Raw genomic sequence first — 16077 nt, 5'->3', positions numbered from 1 at the left:
GTTTTTGTTTCTGCTGTGCACTTTCTACTTTCTTCTTTTTGTACCCCTTCCTCCTCCTTCTCCCCAAGAAGGCTACAATTAAGCTTAGATAACTAGGTAGATAGACATATACATGCATATACATACATATAGACATACATACACATACATATACATAGATATGCATAATCATATACATTTATAAGCATCTATGTAAGACTGTACTATACTCATTTGGGGCCATGCATTAATAAAATCCTTGAGGGCAAGAACTATTTCATTTTGTCTTTGTATGTGTATAGAAGCTCCATAAAAATGTTTGTTGAAGGAAAGAATCATTCCAAATTACCTAGTTCCCACCTAACTAGGTTTCCATAAAGCAGGATACTATAGGATTGGGCTCTTCTGTTTGATGGTGCAAGGGAAAAACCCAAGAAAAAGCTCCTCAACTGGCCTCTGCCAAGAAGGGGGGGAACAGATGACCCAGCATGCTAAAACTCCAAACTGTCCATATGGCTATATTTGTTAGGGGAAATGTATGCTTCGATGAAGGTCAGTCATGATCAAAATCAGGGAAAGTGTTTCTGCCAGAGTTGGGGCACAGATGCTTCCACTCGTGCTGAAAGCAGAAACTTCTGAAGCATCCTTCTGCAACAGATGGTTTTGCAGCTTATCCCCAAGCAAAGAGCATTGAAGCAGTCCAGTGTGGGGGAGATACATGAGTTATGATGTCACAGCTGTTGGCTTATCCTTGGAGTCTTGAATGGATTATCTCTGGCTTGCTGAGCCTGTATATTATTAAAATCTTAGTCATTTCCCTGAACAGCAGCAGTCTTCTCATAGATCATGATGATAACCTCCCATTTACATAAACCTTTAAAGTGGGCAGTGCTTTTCTCACAACCACTCTGTGAGGTAGGGAGTGCAAGGATTATTAACCCCTTTTAAAAGTGAGGAGACTGAGTGATTTGTCCAAGGCCACAAAGCTATTTTGTGACAAAGTCAGGACTCAAACCCGGATCTCCTGCTTCCTTGATGAGGCAGTTTTCACACTGTACCAAGAATTAGGATCCACAGTGTTTTGAGAAAGAGCTACTCTTGATGACTGCTTGTTCTTTATTAGGCACTATGCTTTTTAGTGTCTTTGCCAGGCACTATAGGAGGGCGGATGGTGTTATTTCTAAGTTCTCTATGTCAGTGACTTAATACGGATGTTATTTTTTCTCTTCCAAAGCTTAGTTATTCTCTTAAGTGTTAAGTCTTTGCTGGTAGCTGAGGAGTCATTAAAATGTCAGTAAAAATTAAATAATCTTCCTCCTCCCCTCCCCCCCTCCCCCCATCCCCCACCAAAGGCCAAAAGACATGAGTCATTCTCTGGAGGACATCGAGGTCTAAGCCCTATGCTTGTTGTAGATAACAAAATATAAGCATCTGTCTGAAACCTTTCTCCAAGGCATCCAAAGAACTTGCCAGTAATCCTTACCGTCCTCCTGTGTGTAGATGAATGACAGACAGTGACCTCCTGCACCTGCAGATCAAGAAACTGAGACGCAGCAGGTTAAGTGACTTTCCCTCATCACACAGCACAGCAGGTAGGAGAACTGATTGAAGAGCTCTAGAATCTTGGCTCAGAATCTAGAAAACTCACTCCTGAATCCTTCTGCTTCCCAGGGATATCCAGATACATTTCACCATGCAGGCTGATGGCCTCCCCATCCCTCACCCAACAGGGATAACAGATGAAGGAGTCAGTCAACGCAGATCTTTCTGTGTGTGTACAGGTAGCCCTCAGATTAATTCAGTTCTTTGTGACACTGATGTTTCATAAGGTCCAAGTTGTGAGGTCACTCAGTATATCCCTAAATACCGTGCTAGTGAGGATTACCTAGTGCCCCTGGAATTCGAATTTCTCTCTGTGGCTCAGAGCTCTGAAAACCACATAAATGATCTGTGACCTTTGCAATGTAGAGATTCCCTCCCCAATGCAGATTGCGAATTCTCCACACCTTCTTTCTGGCCGTGCAAACCTTTGAGTGCAAAAGATGTCCTTTGAGGACGTTCTCAACATACTGGACCCCTTTGCAATCTGGTCATGTCTATGGGCCTCCTTCTTAGAATAATCTGAAATGCATAAAATACATAGGATTACAAAGGAAATTGATTACATGGGAATAAAATTATCAAAATGTTTAAGTTCAGACTCCAGTTTAAGAACCTCTCACTCTTTTAGCTTCATATGATCATGTATCTAGGATTAAAAGGGATATCAAAGGCCATCTAATCTAACTCCTTCAATTTACAGATGAGGAAATCGAGGCCTAGGAAAATTAGGTGACTTGGCCAAGGTCATGAAGGTCAAAGGCAGAATTTGAATTCTGAATCAGAGCCAGTGTTTTTTTCACCCTTCCACACTGTCTTCTTTTAGAATTTCTCAGATGCATGTCTTAGGTACTGAGGACCTTCATCCCACAGATGCACCAGCCTAGTACTTCTTTCTAATTGTACATGTCCTTAATAATATCTCATGCAGTTTTTTACACATGCACATCATCTTTGAGGATGTATTATTATTTGTTTATACCTAGCAAGTATCTCTCCATAGTCCTTTGGGTCACCACAAGAGTTCTTTCTCACAAGAGTCTGACAAGAGATCTTTGAAGGTTATGCTAGTAGAGTAAAAGCTAGGGCAGAGTATGGCTAGAAAGGCATTCTGGAATGAGCCTGGAAGCAGATTCTTTCCTCAGCCCTACAGGTCAGCCTAGCTAAAAGCCAAGTGGCTCATCACTTGCAGGCTAATGCCTTAATGATACTAAGAGGAAAAACAAAAATGATCATAGCTACTAACATTTGCATGGTATTTTAATTTATAAAAAAATGCTTTACATTTATTATCTCATTTGATGCTCACAACAACCCTGCCAGGTAGATGCTATTATTACACTGATTTTACGGATTAGCCTTTATGCAGTCGCTTGAGGTTTAAGAAGCGCTGTACATATGTCACGCCATTTGATCTTCACAGTCACCTTGTGAGGTAGCGATTATTATTATCCACATTTTACAGATGTGAAAACTGAGGTAGACAGAGATTAAATGACATCCAGAGTCACACAACTGTTAAGTGCCTAAGGCAGGATTTTAACCTAACCCTTCCAGAGTCCACTATGCCACCTAGCTGCCTCATTAATCAAGTGATTCATTTTTTTATCCAGTGATCCATGAAACAAATCTTGCTTTTTTTTTTAACAGACCTAAAATTTCATTCATGTAAGGAATCCTGGGGGAAGAAATTAGGAGAGAAAGGTAGATCAGCACCTGTTTCACAATTTATAATCTAAGAGAGTTGCCCAGAGCACTGAGAGATTAAATCATTTGGCTGGGGTCACAAAGGCACAAACTTGCATCTATGTCTTCCTTATCCCAACACCAGCTGCCCCTCACATGATAGATACTTAACAAAAACCTTGCACCTAGTAGGCACCTAATAAAAGTTTACTAAATTAAATTTCCAGTTCCTTTTGTCTACTGCACCCTTTTCCCCCTCACCACTTTTCTCATTTCAGAAGAAAGGTACAAAGCTGAGATCCCAATTCTCCAAAACAGCTCAGAACGCCAGTAAATTCCTGCCTACTGGGCAGGACTGATTCCGAGAATTCAGCATAGACTAATGTTAGGATCAGAGTTACTTGGAGCCATACTTCCTTCTACCTCTTATTGGCCCTAAGTAAAGTCTGATGACCTATCCTTTGGTGTTCTGCCTGGTGGGAACTTGCCAACTTTAGTCATCACCCCATGAAAAACTTTTAAAAGGCACTCTGAAAGAAGTAATTAGAGACTACTTAAAAGTAATTGCTAACTTAAAAAGTAATTGCTAATTTCCTGGACCTCCTCATGGCCACTTTGTTTTATCTCATGTCAGTTGTAGGCATTTACAAAAGAGCAGGGGAAAGATCAATTGTGGTGTTTTTGTTGTTGATACAAGGTGACTTAGTTGTCTACTGCAGAAAAATGTAACAAATGTTTAGGTCTGTTGGTTTTCCCCTTGCACTTAAAAAGAAAAAAAATCGAATACAATTTCTTCTCTGAAATCCCTTCATAATGAAGGCTATTATCAAAAAATTTTTTCCTAAAGAAAGTAAGTGACTTCATGGGTGCAGATTAAAACAGGATGGAATACCTTAAGACCTGAAAATCTTAAAAAGCTTGGAATGCTGAGGGATGAGCTCTAAGCATTGCTGCTTAAAACTGCTTCAGATGGTGTTCCCATTGAAAAGTCAACAGGTGTGAGAAATTGAGAACTTAGCCATCCTCTGGATCTGGTGTTGGGTGAAAGCATTGTTCTTTCTATGATTTTTTTGAAAATATTGAACACTCTGGCTTCATGTTGGCTCTGTTTTCTTTTTGGATTCCTCCTAATTCATGTAGACTGTGTTTTCATTCAAGCCCCACAATACTTCCGTAGATGATTCCCATTCTCATGTACTTGCTTTGTCTCTGGCATTTGTTTTGGCCATATATACTTTATCTCTCAAATAAGATGGCAAAATTTCTAATGAGATGACTGAATGAGTGGTTGAGTCTAAATCCATTGCCTCTAAACAGCAAGAAAGGCACGAAATAAAGTAAAGAAACAATAGTAAATGTGTAAGGTAAGCAATCCTCACAAAGAAAACCTCAGGGAAAATTAAACACAAAAAGTAAAGAATAATGAGTACACAAAAATAGGTCCTTGAAAAATGAATATTCTGAGCAAAAAGTAAAACTGGAGAAATGAGAATAAAATAATCACAAGAACCAGAAGAGTAATTTAGAAGCTCAAAAAAGTATAGAAAATAAAGATATAAGGAGGAAATTACAGTACTTAAAGAAGAATTAGAAAAGACAAATGAGAAACTTGAAGTATTACAACAGATGGCTGAGATTTTTAATGTGGCAGGAAACACCCTTGAATAAAGAAAGGCAAATCAAAAAACACAAAAATAAAGGATGGAACCATGATTCTAACAATTTAATGGATCTATGAACATGCCAACTTAAGTATTGCAAATCATAACCTGTCCTGGGCAACTCTCTCCCACATTCTCCTATAAATTCACTACCAGGCACTATGTGCTGGGGCCTTCTTCACATTCTTTTGATATCATGTGGATTCAGTGAAATTTGCAGCTATCCATTGGTTATCTATCCCATATCCTTGCCACTTGACCAACCTATCTTTTTTCCATACATGTATTTTGAGTTTTAGTGTACATTTCCAACTCTACTTGTCCTGTGTAATTCCTTGGTTTTTCCTGTATTTCATCCTGCTTACATCCACCCCATGCATTTTCTTTTGCCCTTTTGTTGGCCCTCAACTTCCACTTCAGCATCTGTAGTATTCCAATGGTGATAGCCATACAACAGCACCAGAAGAATATTTGTGCCAAAAAAAGTTGAGCCTTTGGTTTAGGAAGAAGCATGGGATCACTAAAAGAACCATGAACTTTTCTCAGAGCAATAAAGCCTCTTGCTTCCTGTGCAATTCTGGGCATTACTCGTTGTCTTTTTGCATTTTCTTTCCAAATGTATGAATCATAGTCTACAGACTAGGCAATCTTCATCCTCTTGGTTTTTCCTGTATAAATAGTTAGGGTGAAAAACTCTCTCTTTTGGGGATAGGAGGTGAGTTGTGGTTAATTTAAGAGATTTTGTAGTATTCAAGCATGATATCACTTCTAACAAAACATCTAAAGGACTTGACCATCAACTTGAAATTTGCACTGGGTCCCTAAAAGAGCCCTGGACTTGATTATAAAAGTCCCACGTTCACATCCATCATCTACTACCCATGTGATCTTGGTGTGTGTGTTTGTCCTTCATTGCCAAAGAAGACCATGCCAAAAGAGAAATAATGACATGACTTGCACTTGACTTTGTTTTTTGAGTGAGGGAGGACTGTGCAGGTCACCAGCCTCACTTCTCCTCTAGAGCCATCTGAATCCAGTGACCAGATGTTCATCAAGATGACTAGAGATGACCCAGGATGAGGCAGTTGGGGTTAAGTGACTTGCCCAAGGTCACACAGCTAGTGAGTGTCAAGTGTCTGAGGTGAGATTTGAACTCAAGTCCTCCCGACTCCTGCACTAGTACTCTATCCACTGCACCACCTAGCTGCCCTGTGATCTCGGACATGTTGCTTAAACTTACTAGACCTCAGTTTCCTCATCTGAAAATGAATGAGGGCAGGACTAGATGACCTCTGAGGTCTCTTCGAGATGTAAATCTATAGTCTTATGATCCTCCATGACTGTGACAATTCCATTTGGTGACCATGCATCTCCTGACAACATTAAGAATCAAATGGTCATCAGACAAAGTTCATACTTTCTCCAAAATTCATGTTGATGTGGTTTGGGGTACTTGGAACCCTGATGATGCCATTTGGGTTGCGGGGAACCCCAAAATGTCAGGGTACAGGGCAGGTCTGCCTAGAATGAATTCACACACTCAAACCTTTTTCCAGTCAAATGACAAGGTTTATTGTAAAGAGAAGAGATTTTTTAGGGAATCTATAATTTAATGAGGGTGAGATTGATGGTTATATTCAAAAAGGGCAGTGAAAGGACCTCAAAGGGATTAAGGAGCTGTAAGTAGTCTGGGGTGGGCTAGGAGTGACAGTGAATGAACTGTGAAGAAAGCTGAATAAGTGATCTAGATGGACTGGGTTTGGCCAGTTACCTTGGTCAGAGGCTACTGAAATGTATGGGAAAATTCAGGGACTGGGTTGTCTTCAAAGACACTGCCTTTCCTTTTAGGGGTCCAGGTCCCATCAACCCATCAATGTGATATTGCTAACTGCCTATTAGTCATTTCAAACTGCTTGTTCTTTAGACATCTTAACCTCAGTATATCAAAAGCAGTATTGATCTCTCCCCACAAATCCCTGCCCCTCTACCAGACTACCTTTATTTTGTTGTGACAACCATTCTTCCAGATTCTTGGGCTCATAATCAGAGTATTATTCTCAGCTCCTCCATCTCCCTCACCAACATAGCCTATCTGGTGCCAAAGCTTGCCTTTTGTACTCCTACCACATCTCTTGGCTCTACTAATGCAGTCATGGCCTTCATTCAAGCCCATATCACTTCTTTCCTAGATTAATTCAACAGCCTCTGAGCTGGTTTCTTTTTCCCAAGTCACTACCTTTCCAATCCATTCTCCAGATAAGTGTTCAAATTATTTTCCTTAATTATTTTATTACTTGTTGGAATTATTTTCCGACAACCATGTCAGACCTCATTGCAATAAACTCCAACAGCTCCTTCCTGCCTATAGAATCCACTGTAATAAACTCCCATGTTTGTCTTTAAAGCCCTTCAGAATCTGGTGCCAGATTCTTTCTTTGCAAATCTGTCTTTGCAGCCCTGTTTCTTATACATTTCTCCCATTACTACACTAGATGGTTCAGCCCAACTGGTCTCTCTAGTTCTTGCACAGAATATTTCCATCTCTCATCTTTCTGTGTTGGCACTGGTTATCCCTCATGATTATAATGTATTCCATTGTTCCCTCCACCTCATAGAATCTCTGTCTACCCTGAGGCCACCTTCTGCACATAGCTATTCCTGAACCCACAAGTATCAGAGCCTTTGCTCCCCAATTACCTTGCATTAAACTACTTTGTATTTATTCATATGGTATACTTATATATACGCTCTATATAGTATACATACTGTGTATGTAATGCATTTAGTATACTTATACATTGGCTTCCTGCTAAAGAATGAACTCCTTGTTTCATTTTTGTCTTTTTTGCTTGCCATAGTACCTGGCCCATAGTTAGTAGCCCTGCAGAAAGGGTTTCTACCAAAAGGACATGCTCCAAGTATGTGTATAATTGAACTGAGATATTAACAGTGGGCTCTAAAATTGTTGTAGTGAAGCCACGGCCTGCGTCAGCCTCTAAGTCTGCCCTTGGGCCTCAGCTCTGTACTGCCTCTCACCCCAGCTTCAGTTTAACCTACTAGTTCCATTTCTAAAAGTTCAAAAACCCCTTATTTAATAACGTGTTAACAGATTTTTACTAGAAATAAAAGTCAAGTTCACTGACCTATAGTTTGAATAATTAACCTTCTTTTTGAAGTTTGTACATCTTTAGCCTTGCAGAAACGCTGCAATTCACTACAATCTTAAACCCATTATACTCCTTTAATTTATAGATAAGAACATCGTGACCTTGAAAAGTTAAATGAGTTAAGTAAGTAAGGTCATGTAGCAAGGGGGTGGCAGAGCCAAGTCAGCTAGCTCTTGACTCCCAAGTCCAATGTGTGCTTCCTTCCTATAATGTAACCAATCTCCCATTTGAAAAAACAAGCTTGACAACAAATCCCAGGACCAAAAAGTCAGTTCCCCGTACCAAGGTCTCCCAGATAAATAAATATCTATAAAGACTTCTAAAGACAGAACCCACAGGCATTCATGGTAGTCAATTCCAATATTTAACAAATGCAATATCAGGAGATTTTTTCATAGTCTCTTCTAGACTCCTCCATGAAATGCCACTATATATTAGTTATTTCTCTAAGTATACAAGGAGCTTAATCATGCTCCTTTTATATGATTTCAGTCTTCTGGGGCTTCCTGCCCCCATTTGCAGCAGTTAACATGCCAAACTTCACTCAGTGAAAGCCACAATTCTCTAATATCCTGGAATTTCAGCACAGTGTGAAGAAGCTAAGTGACTGGACTCATTAAATTAAGCTAAAATGGCAGAGGAGAATTACATGCTAAAAAAACCCACAAAATGATGGATTAATTTTATACCTTGATATAACAAATCATGACATAGGGTGGAAGCATTAAACCAATTAGCAGCTTGTTACATTGCTTCACCTCAGAGCAGAACCGAGAACTGATAGTTTGACAGATGGCATTTGCCATGGTTCTTGTGGTGGAAAGTTTTCATTCTGGTATCATGACGTGTTCATTTAACAAAGGTAGGAGCCTGCCCAAATCCTGTCCAAAGAGGATGTATTCACAGGATTATAGCTATGGATCTTAAAGAGACCTCCAGTGGAAACTGGGGTCCAGAGAAGTAAATGACTTACCCAAGGTCACTCAGTAAATAACAGGGTCACAATTCAAACCTAGGGCCTGACTCCAATCCAAAGCTTTTTGCACTTTACCAAGTTCATTTTTGACTTGCTGGAACGACTATTGGGCATGATGTCAGGAGACCTGAATTTAAGTTCCTAGTCTGACACTGTATAACCTTGGACAAATCACTTCACTGCCCTAAGTAGCAGTTGCATCATCGTACAATGGGCATAAGGACATTTCCTAATCCTTCCTCACAAGATAGGAATCACAGGAATCTTAGCTCAAAACCCATCTAGTCCATTCTCCTCACTTTGCAAATGAGGAAATTGAGGCCCAAGGAGTTAAAATTCCTTACCAAAGGTCAATCAACAAGCATTTATTTAGCATCTACTGTGTGCCAAGGACTGAAGATACAAATACAAAAGTGATGCAGTGCCAGCTCTCAAGGAGCTAACATTGAAAGAATACAACATGTTTTCATGTAAGTAAATACAAGATTCAGATGAGATATATACTCAGTGATTGGGGGAAGATGAAACTTTAACTGAAAGAACACATTGGTAGCAACTCATATGCTAGAGGATTTTTCTACTCTGCCATGTTGCTTTTGATTATGAGAATGGAGAGGGAAAAAAAGAACATAACAGTCCTTTGTACCCATAAAGTGCTATATAAATTGAACTATAATAGTGTGTATAGATGACTAATTGTATACATATGTAAATATTTATATAGCACTTATTATGTACCAGGAACTATGCTAAGTACTTTACAATCATTATTTCATTTGATCCTCACAACAGCCCTGGGAGGTAAGGCTATATTATCACCATTTTACAGATGAGTAAACTGAGGCAAACAGGTGAAAACCATAATACTCTAAAATCATGGAATTTCAGCACAATTTGAGAAGCTTAAGTGACTCTGGACTTGTTAAATTAAGCTAAAATGGCAGGATCACACAGCTAGTAAAGATCTGAGGTCAGATTGGAACTCAAGTCTTCCTGACTTCAGGCCTGGCTGTTTATCCATTATCCTGCCAGGCTAGAGAAAATTTGGAAGAGGAAGGGTGTAATTACTTTTTCAATTATTTGAAAGGCTATTCTGTGGAAGATGGATTTAACTTGTTCTATTACTAATGATTGCCTAAATTCCTTGAAATTACCAAATGATTATTTAAATTGTATTTTAAAAAGCTGAATTTTTGGAAAATAATTATGCTAATGAAATTTCATTCTTGAGAGCTGACAGTCATCAGCTATGCCATTTAAGACTTTTTTTTTCTTTTCTTTTCTTTTCTTGGTGTCGCCTTTCTATCAGTCTGGATGATCCTGCCCCTAGGGTGGATGAATGAATGTTTGAGCATGTCAGGAACAAAGTAAATGTCATGAGACTGGGGACATGGATGGAGGGAAGGAAGACTAGGGAAAGAGAGGGGGTGGGGTGAGTTGGATCAGCAGATTATTTGTATATTTTTCTGCCATAGTAGGAAGAGTACCCCACCACTATTGCCATTTTAAGTGAGCAGAATCTGTCCTCAGGGGAGCAGTCACGTTCCTTTGTCTGATTTATGTCAGTCTCCTAAACCTTATGATCCCATATCAGGGTGAGCACGCTGAAAATGACAGATGTGGAGAAAGTGACTTCTGGCTGCCAAGTCTGGGCAAAGGCCAGTTCTCAGTCAGAGCTCCAAGGGCATCAGAAAGCAACACAGAAACAGGCATGGTGGAGCACATCAGATAGTTTAAATTAGATTTCAGTGGTATTCCTGATGAAGGGGAGAGCAGGCAGCCATAAAAGTACTTTCCCTTTAGGCTTCATTATTTACAGACAGATTCAACATGCAGATCAAACTTCCCCATCACCACCTCCACAGCTGGTGGCCTTCCCAAGCTGTGAATAAGTATTAACTCCTTTCTAAAATGCTGGGCAGACCTTGGGAATAGAGTTTGGTTTTGTTTTCTGTTTGTTCTTAGTAAAAGTTCTCCCAGGATCCCAAGAACTGCCTTTTAAAAATGAGGATAAGTGGTAAGGGGGAAAAAAAAGCAACATGATGGGAATCCGGCCTTTGGTTTTTGTTGTTAATGTTCATTTGTTTAGTCATGTCTTGACTCTTTGTGACCCCATTTGGGGTTTTCTTGGAAAAGATACTGGAGTGGTTTGCCATTTCCTTCTCCAGATCATTTTACAGATGAAGAAACTGAGGCAAACAGTTACATGACTTGCCCAGAGTCACACAGCTAGTAAGTGTCTGCGGTCATATTTGAACTCAAGCCTTGCTGACTCCAAGCCCGGTGCTTTATCCACTGCATCACCCTTTGTTGTTAATACAGCTTCCTGAAGATCTGAGTGACATCCAGCAAATGTTAAATAGCACTTTGTTTACGCATCAGTGGAATGGGTTTAATAGTCTGCCGACAGATGCTGGAACCTCAGATGAAAGGGCACTGCATGAATTTTGTGTTTTGTGTTTTTGTTAGTAATAGCAACATTCCATATGCTTTGGGGTGGAAATCATATCCACAGGGACCACATGTGATTTTAAAGCCAAAGTGGTGCATTCATGTCAGTTACTAATCTGTTCCCATAAATGCATTTTTGCTACTTTGAAAGGTGCCCAGAGACCATCAAATCAGTCAAGTCGGCCCTCAGGACGCAGGGGGAGTTTTAATACCTGTCTGAGTTATTGTTTCTCAGTTGCATGCTTGATTTCCGTAGCAGTGTGCTGTATACTTGCCCCAGTAATTTATAGCAAAGAACTGAGCCATGTAGCCAGTCTGTAAGCAGCCCTGTGATCGGATAGGACACTCCGCATCTCACTAGCCCCTCTTACCTCCCCTGCTTCTGTCTCTGCTTCTTCCCATCACTGATTTCTTCTCCCTTTGCTGGTAAACCAACCTCCAGAGGTTGATATTTATGCTCACAATGCTTCTCTTGAAAAAGAAAAGGAAAAAAATGATGAAACCAAGGAAAAACCCAACTGTCTGGAACTAAACCAAGAGTGAGCTCTTCAGGGTTGACCTTTCTGTTGAAGCAGCTTAATACAATTATGTCATCCTTCCAAGGTACATTATTTTATTGTTTTGCTGGGAATTTTTGCTATAGCAAAGTGCACTTTGGGGAGAATGAAACATTAAGCTCTTGTTACCATTAAATGTTTACATGCCCTTGATGAGGTAAGTGCTAGACAGAATAAACATACAACACAGGCCCTGCCTTCTTGAAGCTTGACTCAGCATGACACAAGCCCAGAGGGTCTGGCATCGGAAGCCCACTAGCTGAAGGCTATTTTCTTCACCAAGGGTTCTTAGCATCATAGGGTCATAGATTGAAAGCGTGAAGGGACTAAAGGATCTTAAAGATCATCTGCTCTAACCTCCTCGATTTATAGGAAAGAAAACAGAGATTAAGTGATTTAACTTACAAGATCACACAAACAGGTAATACCAAAGTAAGTATTTGACACTTTGCCATCTGATTCCAAATCTAATGCCCTTTCAACTCCAGAACAAGTTACTATGAAGAATCATACAGTGTCTATAATGTAATTTATAAACTGTAAAAAGTTTACATGGAAGTAAATATAAGAAGTTTATGTGGAAGTATATATAAATATTACTGGGGGGAATTTCCCATATTAAAAATACTTTTTAAGTTTATCTCTTTTTTTTTTTTGTCAGTGACTGATTTGTAAGTAGTATTTGAGCTAAGTACATTAAATGAGAACTGATAAATGAAGCATCCAGGATAGGAAATTTTAAATTATCAGTAATAGAAAGTTCATGGAATCCTAGGTTTAAAGCTAGAAAGGATCCAGTCTAACTCTCATTTTATATATGAAGAAAGTCAAGTATAGAAAAGAAAAGCAACTTTATAAGATTTAAGGCTGGACTGTACCTGAGAAATCATTTAGTTTATCAGTGAGGTGGCTGTGAGAAAGATTTAGTTGACAGATTCAAAATTCCAAAGAGATAAAAGATAAGGGCAGAAGCCATGTGCCTCAGAAGATAGAAATGGGTGAAATCTCAGATGCAGGGGGAAGAGCTAGCCGGAGGGAGAAAGGAACACAACTCTTCCTCTGAAGGCACAGGGAAGGGAAAAAGGAGCACTGTGCTGACTCTTTTTATGTTTAAAAGGGAATCTAGTGGGTAGAGCCAAGATAGTGTAATAAAGGCAGTGACTTGCCCTGCTCTCCCAAATTTCTCTCTGAACCACTTTAAAATAATACCTTAAAATGAATTCTAGAGTGGCAAAATCAACAAAAGCACAGGGTGAAAGAACTTTCCAGCCCAAAACAACTTAGAAGATTTTCAGGAAAGGTCTGTCTCAGTGGGGTGAGAGTGGAGTACAGTCCAGCACAAGCTGTGCCAGCATAGGCCACAATCCGGCAAACCAGCAACAGGCCTTATAATGGTTTCCACAGCTTTCAACCCGCAGACAGTGATGGGGTTGGACAAGTGGCCAGAAGGAGATTAAAGGGGACATTTTGCTGGCACTGGGAACAGGACTCTGTTGCATTACCTATACGTGGTTCCAGGTCCCAGTCCCAGGGTGAAGAGGAAAAGCACTAGTGCATGATAGAACATGGGGACATAGGGATACACAGAGGCTTTGCTCACAATTGCAGGGCAGAGAAGAATGCTTGTGGTCACTCACAGGGCAGGAAAGCAGTGACCACACCTCTCCTTAGAACATACCACTTTGAAAGAACTAGCTCAAAAAAGCAGCATGAAAAACCTGAAGCCAGGAACAGAGAAACCAAGAACCTGAACTCCAGGAGCAGAGGCCAACTTTAAGATAAAGTAAAAAGTCAAGAAATGGACTAGAAAAATAAGCAAATAATGAAAAAGAACCTGACCATAGAAAGTTATTGTGGTGACAGGAAGATCAAAACACAAACTCAAAAGACAACAAAGTCAAAACTACTACATTCAGAGCATCAAAGAAAAATGTGAATTGTTTTTAGGCCCAAAAAGGATTCCTGGAAGAGCTCAAAATAGATTTTAAAATTCAAATAAGACAGATAGAGGATGAAATGGGAAAACAAATGAGAGTTTTCATGGAAGAAAATGATGAAAAAAGAATCAAGAGCTTGATAAAGGAGGTACAAATATACTGAAGAAAGTAACACCTTAAAAAAACAGAATAAGCCAAAAGGGAACTACAAAAGCTCAATGAAGAAAACAATTCTTTAAAAACTAAAACTGGACACATGGAAGCTAATGACCTCATGAAACATGAAAGTATGATAAAACAGAATCAAAAGAATTCATAAATAGAAGAAAATGTGGGATAACATCTCACTGGAAAAATAACTGATCAGGAAAATCATTGAGGAGAGAAAATTTTAAAATTATTGAACTCCCTGAAAGCCATGATAAAACAAAAAGGCCCAGACATCAAATTTCACAAAAACTCTCCAGGAATACTGCCCTGATATCCTAAAATCAGAGCATAAAATAGAAATTGAAAAAATCCATTAATCCCTTCCCAAAAGATATCCTAAAGTGAAAACTCCTAGAAGTATTACAGCCAAATTTCAGACCTCCTAGGAAGAGTAGAAGAGAGAGAGACAGAGAGACAGAGAGAGAGAGAAGAAAAGGGCCTATATTGACAAAAATATACGATCTCTTTTTGCTGTGGTAAAGAATTGGAAAATTGAGGTGATATCCATCTATTGGGGAATGGTTGAACAAGTTGTGGTATGTGATTGTGATGGACAATATATATTGTGCTATAAGAAATGATGAGTAGGATGCTTTCAGAAAAACCTGGAAATACTGAACATGAACTGAAGCAAAGTGAAATGAGCAAAACCAGGAAAAGAATGTGACAGCAGTATTGTAGGAGAATCGGCTGTGAATGACCTATACAGTAATCCAAGACAATTCCAAAGGATTTATGATGAAAAATGCTATCCACCTCCAAAGAAAGAATTGATGGAGTCTGATGCAGATTGAAGCATACTTTTTTTTAACTTTATTTTTCTTGGAGTATGTTTTTTGGTCTGTTTTCTTCCTCATTGTCACTGATATGGAAATACATTTTGTATGTCTCCACATGTATAACCTCCATCAAATTGCTTGGTTTCTTAACGAGGGGGAAGGGAAGGGAGAGAACTTAGAACTCAAAGTATTAAGAATTGTTTTTTGATATAATTGGAAAAAAATAAAATATTAAAAATAAAGTTTCTGGGTTTTAAGGGGGGAAAGGAATATTAGAAAAATAGGAGTGCTTTTGTTGGATAGTCTTCATTTTTCCTAGTGAAGGAGGATGTCTCGTCCATTCTAATCAAGATTAGGAGATCAGGAATTATCTAGTAGAAAAAATGTCATTTAATATGAAACGTTGCCCACAAACATCGTTTTTCTGATTTTTGCTCCTTTCTTAGGCATCAACAGAAAAGTTGTTTACTCTCTGGCAGACTCAGCAGGAGGGTACTTTTCAGTGGACAGCTCCTCAGGCATTATTATCTTGGAACAGCCACTGGATCGAGAGCTGCAGTCATCCTATAACATCAGTGTGAAAGCATCAGACCAGAGCATCCTCAAGTCACTGTCTTCCCTAGCCACAGTCACCATTACTGTTTTGGACATTAATGACAATCCTCCAGTGTTTGAAAGAAGGGATTATCTTGTTACGATACCGGAAGATACATCCCCAGGAACGGAAGTTCTTGCAGTGTTTGCTACAAGCAAAGACATCGGTACAAATGCTGAAATTACTTATTTCATCCAATCTGGGAATGAACGAGGAAAATTCAAGATTAACCCAAAGACAGGTGAGTAAAACAGAAAGTAAATGCCCCAAAGGTAAGCTTCCGTCAGTCAGACCTGAAAGCCGACACACACAAAAATACTTTCTATTCATGCTATTTGGTTCTGGTCTCTCCAGTTTGGGTGGTTCCCAGTTGCCCCCAAGAGTTATATTCATGACTAAGGACTCCAAGGTTCTCCAGAAAGTGTTACCCTCTCATCAATCAGTAAGTATTTGTTAAGCTTCTACTATTACACTATGTGG

At 39.4% G+C, this 16077-nt stretch overlaps 1 protein-coding gene across 3 annotated transcripts in view; it reads left to right on the top strand.

Moving 5' to 3' along the window:
• FAT3 (FAT atypical cadherin 3) overlaps window positions 1–16077 on the top strand; it is a 765373-nt gene that overhangs the window by 674076 nt on the left and 75220 nt on the right. For all 3 annotated transcript variants that reach the window (XM_072611401.1, XM_072611402.1, XM_072611400.1), the window contains one exon: window positions 15449–15838. In XM_072611401.1, the coding sequence (XP_072467502.1) occupies window positions 15449–15838 (390 nt within the window). The remainder of the gene's footprint in view (window positions 1–15448; window positions 15839–16077) is intronic.

This window comes from Notamacropus eugenii, chromosome 5 (assembly GCF_028372415.1).
Source record: "Notamacropus eugenii isolate mMacEug1 chromosome 5, mMacEug1.pri_v2, whole genome shotgun sequence".
In the NCBI taxonomy this organism is placed as follows: domain Eukaryota; kingdom Metazoa; phylum Chordata; class Mammalia; order Diprotodontia; family Macropodidae; genus Notamacropus; species Notamacropus eugenii.
This window is presented reverse-complemented; position numbering and strand designations above follow the sequence as displayed.